At 30.0% G+C, this 10,214-nt stretch overlaps 1 protein-coding gene across 2 annotated transcripts in view; it reads right to left on the bottom strand.

Annotated features, from left to right (window-relative positions):
- Window positions 1–7,253: 7,253 nt before the first annotated feature.
- LOC136079806 (uncharacterized) overlaps window positions 7,254–10,214 on the bottom strand; it is a 52,359-nt gene continuing 49,398 nt past the window's right edge. For both annotated transcript variants that reach the window (XM_065796342.1, XM_065796343.1), the window contains one exon: window positions 7,254–7,577. In XM_065796342.1, coding sequence (XP_065652414.1) covers window positions 7,365–7,577 — 213 coding nt within the window. In that variant the 3' untranslated portion in view covers window positions 7,254–7,364. The remainder of the gene's footprint in view (window positions 7,578–10,214) is intronic.

The raw sequence follows: 10,214 nt of genomic DNA, 5'->3' as shown, positions 1-10,214 counted from the left end.
CTCAACCCAATAAAACACTCCGTAAAATTTATACTAGTTTAATGTCTTCCTAACATAATTCATTAACTTACTCATGGTAAGGGTAAGGTATTGCTCCACTCTATTCTTTGAATATAGAGATCCCTAGGTGAAATCCATGCTTTCGCTACAAGTAATTTACTTGTTTTTGAATTTACTGGTAAAACGCTTCGCCGAACTGAAATAACTTGTTTGTTGCATAATAAATTCAATCGTGTTTGCCCTTCTTCAAAAGTTTGTTTGGTATTTGTTAATCCTATCAAATTTTAGACTTAGTTGAACGTATAGTATTTTTCCAGTGGTTACCTCAGGTGAACTAAATCCTAATACGTCAAAAGATGTCGAAAGCGAACAGCATTTTCCTTTTCGTCATTATTTATTTCCATTATTGATGCAAGCAGCAAACTCAATAGATAGTTGATCTGTTTCCAAGTCCAAGTATTTATTTACTTACATTGCTATTCTATTTAAGCCATTCAGGTTTGCGTTAATTCATTTTTCAAACTAATAAGCTGATTTTTTGTTTCTCCACACGCTTGCGGCTCATCAACATAAGTATCTTCTTCCAATGCAAACACTGGATTTGGATAAATATCCTTGTACTTTTATATATACTTTTTGATGGTAGCGTCGAGAATGTAAGGACTTGAAATCGAACCAAAAATAACTTTTATAAACATTAACTTCGTTAATTCCATTTTCTTTAAGCGTTTATGAAAAATTAATTGTCGTTAAAATTAATCCATTTTGTGAGTTCAAATTTGTAGAAATGCTATCTTTATGTCAGCTAATACAAAGAGTTTGTTTATCCAATTTAATATAAGATTTTCAAATATTAGGGGTTGAAGCGATAGTTCTATTCCAGACAATTTTTTAATAAAGGTGATAGAGCATCTTTTCAAGCTGAGCAACCATAAACAAATCTCTTCTTTTGACAAACCAATATCTATGTTTATAGCCTGATATAGGAATGTAGAGAATAACTTCTTCTGCAGGTTTTTCTGATACCATTTCCAATATTCTTTCATTGATCTGTTCTATCATTATACTGCTCTAGTTTATTGAGTTTTTCTGATTCAATTATTGTACTTTTCAATCTTTTAACATCCAGATTACTGTTGTTTGACAGTTTAACAACATCTTTTTTCCAAAGCACTCTAGTTTCAAAATAACTTTGCCTTACCGCTATTGTATTGTCTGTGTGCAGTGCTTGATGTTTAAAAGACCTAAAATGCATGATTGCGTTCCTTTTATCTTGTATTATTTGATCATCGTTTTGATTAAAATCTGAATTCAATGGATTTGTTTCAATGTTATAAGGTTTTTGACATGTTTTGAACAGTACGAACGTTAAAAATGATGTAATTTGTGCATCGTTTTTAATGTTCGTACTGTTCTTGCAAGTTTGTTATAAAAGTTGTAAACTTCTTTTATGTTGTGCGTGTTGTGTATAGACGTTTTTTTTTCAAGATCTATAATCAATGCTTTGTGAACCCTAATATATTTTCCATAAGTGTCTTGTATTATACGTTTTGCTTCATTGTATCCGTCCAATGAATTTGGTAAACCAAGTATATCATCTCTGGGTTTTTTTCAACGAGTTCCATTTAGTAGTTAAACTTATTGATGTTTTATATGTTTGAGTTGTTTCCACCTTTGGTTAGGAATTCAATATTTAATAGTTAAACTTACTGACAAGTTAGGTGATCATTTGAAGGTAACTTTAGTTAGGTATATTAAGGCCATTGTTGACTTTTGTTTACAGTTTAAATTTCTTTACAGAATTCATCCGTATATAATAAAGGAGTACAAAAAAATTGATTGCAAGCAGTAAGCAATAAATTGATAATCAAGGGTAGTCAACATCAACCAGTTAAAATTTAGCAAAAGTGACAAGGTTGGCTTCAAGAAATAAATAGCTGCTCCGACACTGAACCAAAAACTCTTCTATTAAAAAACAGCCGAAGGATGCGAATTTATGAACAGTTGCTACGCTATTTAACCTAAAACAGATCCACTCAGAACTTAGCATACAAGATAAAGCCACAAAAATTACAGCTGATAATGGGTCAAACATTTGCAAAACATTTAATCTGTATTTACAAAAGTTAGTTAGTAGAATTGATCCAGCACACGCATCTGAACAGCTTGAAACTGCCAATGAAGAACGAAAAATGGAGTTTGTGTGTGATAAAAATCTTAAAAAACTAATTTCAACTTCAGAATCTTCCCCATCATCAGCGAAGTGCATAATACTTTATGAATTAAGTAGCTACTCAGTATTTAATGTTTTTGCAGAAGTTATAAATAAATCATTTGAACTGCTGTTGATATTGAAGATTTAATCAGTACATCATGAATGCAGAATTGTCAGCAGAAGCATTTGTTTGCTAAAAACAGTGACAACGCAAGTGCCAACTCAAAAGACGAAAAAATATTGTCTGCAATTAAAGATGATTTGTTTCATTCTTATTTATTTATCTTATTTATTATATCATCTTATTATTCTAGATTGTTACATGACACTTGTAATCCAGCTGATAACACTATTTCAACATATATTAACTAGAAAAGCACACACATGTTGGTAAAACTTTAGAACAATGTTTCGAGTTACTCGGAATTAAATTTTGTTGTTATATCAACGTTGATCTATAAAAATTATATCAACGTTGGGTTAAACACATTAGATCGGCATTTAGTTAAGATTGTATAAACAATCCAGTTTTTTTCAATAATTTAGCAATATGATTGCTAAATAATAGAAATCTAATCAACGTTAGATTTGCATCAGAAAAAGTAGCCGACTTTTTTTAATGGATTAACATATGTTGCTCGAAAATATGTGTGCTGGATAGTAGACGTTTATTTGTGAAGTATTTAGGCCATTCCACACTAAACTGACAGGTGAAGCATCCTTATCCACCTCCGCGGACTAAGATTAAATGAATTTTATGAAGGAACAAAGTAAAATAGATAAAAACCAAGGAGAAGTTGTGTTAGAAAGCAAGCGTAAAAAAAGTGGTCTGAAATTGCACTTGATGTTAGATTGGTAGTGTGGTTCAACCTCGTCCGACTAACTGCCATATAAAGGTCACATACCAAGGTCCGCAAAGGCAAGTTCAACTCACTTAAGAGCATCATAAACCGCTTCATCGGACCAAGCGTAAGCGAATTTTAGGAAGAACGAAGTAAGTAAGAGTAAAAGTTGCCGAGTTGGAAAGATAGCATAGAGAAAGCGAACAGATTAAACTTGATTTTAAATAGTATTGTGATTTATCCTCTTCCGGCTAATTGCCGTATAGAGGCCACAAACTAAAGGCCACGAAGACGAGTTTAGCTCACTAAAGAGCATTATAACGCGCTTCGACGGACCAAGAGTAAGTGAGTATAAGAAGAAAAAAGACAGAAAGAAGAAGTTAAGTTAGATAGACACATTAGAGTGACGGACAGAAGAAGTTGATTTAGAAAGATAGCGTCTAGATCAAAGTTTAAATATAATAAAATTAGTATAGATAAAATTTTAAAAAAGTTAAAAATGATAATATTTTTTTCTTGTTTAGATGGACAAATTAATAAAAGAATGAGTTAGTGTTCTTATGTTTAGTTATTTTAAGGAAAGTTTAATTTTAATTATTCCATTAATTCGACAAAAATATGTTCAGCATAGCGTTGCCAATGTTATTGGCAATAATAATTTTTTCAATAAAAATAATACTTGTTAGTTATTTGCATTGTAAATGTTTCATTTTATAGCATTTCAATTTTCAAAAGAATTTAAATTCTACTGCCAATGGTAAGTTTGGAAATTATAAAGTTTTGAAAGGCACTGCAAGTGGTGTGACTTTAAAAAAATGTACTGCAAGTGGTGCAACTTTAAAAAAAGGTACCGCAAGTGATGTGACTTGCAAAAAAGCACAAAAAATAAGTACTGAAAGTGGTGTGACTTGCAAAAAAGGTACCGCAAGTGGTGTGACTTGAAATATTTTTGATAAAATCTGGCTTACGTTCTCTTCGTATCTATTGTTAAAAATGATTGTTATTAAGTTTCATTAATAGAATTTAAATTTACAATCATTCATTAAAAGCCAAAATACTAATCTATACTTTAGACTTATAAATTCATTATTGAATTTATTATTAACAACTACTATCTCTTGGTTGGAGGGGTTTCAAACACCACTTTCACAGAAAGTGGAGCCTGAACTGAAAAAAAGATTACACTTACTTGCTTTGTAATGTGGTTCATACGTTTTTATATTACTTCGTATCATTTTAAATAATAGCATTTTTAATTTTGAAAATTTTTACTGTTGAGCCCCCTTGATACATTTTTTTTTTTTTTTTTTTTTTAAGGTGCCCAAAGAAGTCCTTACGGTCTTGTCACAGAACACCGCGGAAGTGCATTTAACCGGGAAGTTCACGCCTCCTTCCTTACCGTGACGCGAAAACTTGTCTATAGCTCGTTTCGAACCTGGATCTCCTGCTTATAAAGCAAGCGCTCTAACCACTGCGCCACGGCTGCACGCCGTTTGGCAGTACCCACAAATCAAAATTAGAACCACTTTACTTACGTCAAAAACACGCTTCAAGACTAGTATACAACAAAAACAAATTTACTCAACCCTTTTTGGAACAAATGAACGCACTGAATATATTTCAAATAAATGATTATCAAAGTATACTTTTCATGTTTAAATATAAACTAAGTCTGGTTTATATTTAAAAAATGTGCTGTAAAATGCTATGGGCAAAGTATGCAGAGTATTTTTAGCAGAGTACGCAAGTTCGGTACCTCCTCTAGCCCCCTGGATATGACAGTCAGATAGAGTCTTGTAATTTGGTCAAATATGTTTAAATTATATCTAGAGTCTTGTAACGTGGTAAGATATGTTTTTATGTTGGTTTCTTATATTAATTTTATATTAATTTTTATTTATTTTTTTAAATAATCACATTTAATGTCTTTTTTTAATTTTACTTAGGTTGGAGGGGGATGGCACACACTCCTTTTCTTAAATCAATGTATTCACCGCTAGTATATGTTGTAAAGTAATAAAATATGATTTTCGTTTACAATAATAGGTTTGCTTTTTATTATAAAGATACAAATATTTATAAAAATATTTATAAGAACATGAATTAGAATCAACGCGGCCGTGGCGCAGTGGTTAGAGAGGTTGCTTTAGAAGCAGGAGATCCAGGTTCGAAACAAGCACTGGACATATTCGTCACGGTAAGAAAGCGTGAACTTCCTGGTTAAATGCATTTCCACGGTGCTCTGTGACAAGACCGTTAGGACTTCTTGGGGCACCTAAAAAAAAAAAGAAAAGAAAAAGAAAAAAAATTATTTTTGAAAATAGGGTGTGTTAATTATCTCCTTCATATCCACCCCAACACAAAGATTCACCTCTTATATGTGGTGGTGGTGTAGGACAAATTGTATCAAAAGTTATATATAGAAATGACTAATTTCACAAAAAAGACACTCTAGTATAAAAAAAATATGCTTTTTCAGGTGGAAGTTCCGCACCCCCTTTAGCTCCCTGGATACGCCCGGTAAGCAGATGTCATTTTAATTTTGTAGCCCACTGTTACACTTATCTTTTGATACCAAGTTTTAGGCGTTTCGAATAGAATTAACAAAGTTACAACAATTAAGGTGAAGAAAAATAAAATTTGACTACAGTTTCTTCAACAAATCCACATATCAAAATTTTGGTACAAAAAACGGCATAACTTTTAGTCCAATAGTTCGTTTTTTATAATTTTTTCACCTTTAAAATTCTGTATTAAATATGCTTTTTAATGACGCATAACATTCTAGTATATGACTAATTTTAAACTTTCATGCTACGTACCTATCTCTTACAACAATGTTGCAAAAACATTCTGAACATACAAGAGTTTGCAATATGCATTTGAGTAGATAAAAATGCACAATAATTAAATAATCTCCTGTTTGTGGAGAACAATAGTTGTTCTCCAATTATTGTTCTACTAATTATTAGTAGAAAATTTAGTTATTGTTTTTAAAGAAAGTTTCCTTTCACTTGATCATATAGATTTAATACAAGAGTCATCAAAAACTATTACATTCTTTGGAACTATACCATTCCATACGATACCATTCCATACGATACCATTCCATACGATACCATTCCATACGATACCATTCCATGCTCTCTTCTGACTTCTGCTTATGTTTTGTTTATTTTTTTTTTTAAGTTAATTTTCTTTCTTATTTATTATTTATGATAGATCTTATAATTTATTACTAATTAATAATAAATCTCTAATACATTACTAACAACAACAGTGTCTAATACAACTGTAACAACATGAGTTTTTGAATCGTGCTTAAACAAATATTTTCGACATTCGAATTTCTTTAAAAGCAAAGTTTATAAGTAAACAATTAAAAGCATGATAAACATAACAAAAGGACAAACTAGCTTGCAAGTTTTGCTCAACATTTAATATTCGAAGGTATGTTTGTGGTTTCTACGGCATTGCAAAGGTAAATGATATTGCTAATGTATATTTTTATCATTTTTCAAAAATAAATTTTGTTTCATACATACATCATAAGAAAGTAGATAAAATTTTGAATACGATAAATTAAATTTTTTTTCATATTTTGATCAAAATTTAGTATTTCAATTATGCTCTACCAACTTAAACCATGGATCTCAAGCTTCTGAGCGTTAAACCATGGATCTCTAGCTTCTGAGCGTTAAACCATGGATCTCTAGCTTCTGAGCGTTAAACCATGGATCTCTAGCTTCTGAGCGTTAAACCATGGATCTCTAGCTTCTGAGCGTTAAACCATGGATCTCTAGCTTCTGAGCGTTAAACCATGGATCTCTAGCTTCTGAGCGTTAAACCATGGATCTCTAGCTTCTGAGCGTTAAACCATGGATCTCTAGCTTCTGAGCGTTAAACCATGGATCTCTAGCTTCTGAGACATGCGAGCTAACCACTGCTCTACGGCTGCTCAAATTAAACGTTTCATTGCATCATATTATTCAATGTTGAAATGATATTGTGCAGTACTTTTTACATTTAATTTTTTTTTCGAAATTCTCCAACTTTTTTATGAATGCTGGCGCCTAATTTCGATTTTTTTTAAACACTCAAACGAATTTAATTTTGATGAATTAACCAATCAACAAAATTGATATACTTTAGCGCGTAAGGAATAGATTTTCAAAATAAAGATCAACAGTAAAGTATCTTATCAAATATATCTTTCTTTTTAATAAAGTACAATACAATATAAATAAATGGTATATAGTAAAAATCAAATTATAAATTTCAACATTACCAAAATTTTACATTTAATATTAAGCATTCTCTTCGCTTTCTAATTCATTACTTTCAGGATTTTTTGACGATCTAACAAATGCTGATGCATGTTTCTGAGCTTTTTTATATAAATCGTCAAAATATTTTTGTTCAGATTTTGAAATTTTTTTCTTAGAATAGGTAGTTGTTACTGGTGGAAGATCGTTAATGATTTGATCAAATTTCTCTGCAATGGCTTCCCAAATCGGAATCTAAAAGAATAACATTAATTATAACTTTAAAAAAAAAAATTATTAACTTTAAAAAAAATAGTTACATCAATACTAACGTGGAAAAAAAAAAAAAAAAAAAAAAAAATATATATATATATATATATATATATATATATATATATATATATATATATATATATATATATATATATAACAGTTTTTAGTTAAATAGTCTAAAGCGTTCTGTAACAAAAAAATATCAGGTTTGACATCTTTATTTTATCTGTTTCAAAAATTCTACAAAACTGTTTATCTAGGGGTAAACCAAATGCTTTAATTCATAAAACAATATAGTTAATTTATCATTTATAATTGTTTTAATTTATAAATAATGGAAAGATTGCTAAATGGGAGAAAAACAGTAGTAGTTTTGATGTACGTCATGCATTAAAAATTAGCCTGGAAAACAATACACAGACTTGCAACTAATATAATTGATATGCAACTGTTATGCAACTATAGCAACTAATATATAATTAAGTTAATAGAATAGCGAATACTATTAGTAAAGTTTTTGTTCTTTCTCACAACAAAAATTGAGACTAAAAATACAAAATGAATTGATGTTGAAGTCATGTTTAAAAAACAAATGAAGCTAATTTTGATTATAGTTAAAGGTGGTAGCTTACTATTTGTTGCTTTTTCTTATTGCTGTTATACTGTTTAATCTTTTACCACCATTTCTAAGGGAATTAATATATAATAAAAATCAAAGTTTAATGATCTATAAATATCCGTGTATATATATCAAATGTGTATATATGCATTGGCTAATCACATATTTTTTTTATCTAGTTGTTAGGGTGCTCCAAGAGCTTTACTGTCTTGTCACTGCAGAAAAGCAACTAGAAAGTTTACGCCTCTTACCGTTACAAATATAGCCAGAGCTGGACTTGAACCAGGGCCTTATGTTTCAAAATCAAGCGTTTTTACCTCTGCATTCTGGCTGCTCATATTTGCATATAATTAAATTATGCAATATTGTCGTCGTTCATGTTCAAATGTGGATTTTTTATTGCTGTACAAATGTTGTTGCACTGTTTATTTTTAAAATAAATAAAAACAAAGTTTTTTAATTAATAATTTATATTAAATTTTTAAACATTATTTTTATATTTTTTATATTTAATATTTTTATTATTAACACTTCGTAAAACAACACGGTTTTTAGCCGTGTTGTTTTACTGATATTAAGAGAGTGTTAAGAGAAATTTTAAACTGATGTAGAATTCATTTGAACTTGTATGAAAATATTTGAAATAAACAAAACAGTTAATCGCCCATAATAGACCATTTGCCAGATAACGACGTCATTATAACTACGCTATGCATTTTGGGATTGCCTGGGAGCAAACAAAAGTTAAATTTGTAAATACCATTCTGTTTCCTAATCAGTTTTTTAAAACTTGACCATCATCATCTCTTTGGTTTACTATTCTTTTTTTTTATTTGCAACTCTTTTTTGTAATGGGTAAGAATGATCATTGTGCAGTTTTTGGTTTTATTAACGATCGTCGATACAAAGAAAAGTATGTTTTGACAGATCATATTTGGAAGACATTTAGTTTCAGCGAAATAAAATTTTTTATTTCTAAAGAGAAATATTTTTTTACATGAAGTAAGATTATTAACAGAGATATAGTCAACCTTATAACAAAAAAAAGCTATATGCTGTAAATAAGAATACATAAATTTATCCAAACCATTTTGAATATGGGAAGCCAACTGAGCTATCCCCTCATCCAAGGTTATAAATGAAAGGATACGAAATATATCCACCTCACAATAAAATAAATTTACAAATGCCTCGATATACACCTATCATAGTTTCTAAAAAACAAAATAATTATGTCAAATAATCTTCAAGTACTGTAACAATAACGACAACATTCCTCAACAGTCTTTTCTCTTAATTTCTACACAACAACTCAATTTAATTACTTACAAACCAACTACCCATTTGAACCATAGTCATAACAATGAAACTTTTTATAACTATGTTTGAACCAAAAAAATATCAATTTAGTTCTGCTAGTAAACTTTTAAGTAGAAAGAAACCTGGTCTAGCATGTCCAGCATTAATGCGTATTCGCTTTGACCTTTAAAATAGTTTGCTTTAAAATTTCAGTAAGCCACGCATCTCGGATTTTAACTACATTTATAACTTTATTAGCTCGAGAACTTGAACTATTGATATATTGGCCTACTCCAGAAGAAACATTAAGTTTTACACATCCCCATTTTATTGGAGATTTTGTTAATGTTAAAGGTATTGGCGACTGCACTGAAAAAACTATTCAAAAGTTTGCTAATACGAAAACTCAGTATCAAACATATAGTTCTTATAAAAGTAGAAACGTATTGGAAAAACTTATATTTTGTACTAAAGACGGTTCTATTTCTTTTGTTTCTAAAGATTATTCTCGACTTTCTTTAGATCGTTTTATCACTGAAGATTGCAATGTTGCAAGAAAATTCACTCCAGGTTTTATTGCACTTTTAGATTAAGGTTTCAATGCTCAAGATTTATTTCTATTGAGGCAGGTTAAAGCTGTAGTTCCACCATTTTTACGCAATAAGCGACAGTTTACACTCTCTGAAGTGTATCATTGCAAG

Source organism: Hydra vulgaris, chromosome 04, assembly GCF_038396675.1.
Source record: "Hydra vulgaris chromosome 04, alternate assembly HydraT2T_AEP".
Classification (NCBI taxonomy): Eukaryota; Metazoa; Cnidaria; class Hydrozoa; order Anthoathecata; family Hydridae; genus Hydra; species Hydra vulgaris.
The sequence above is the reverse complement of the archived record's forward strand: the minus strand, read 5'-3'. Positions and strand labels throughout refer to the sequence as shown.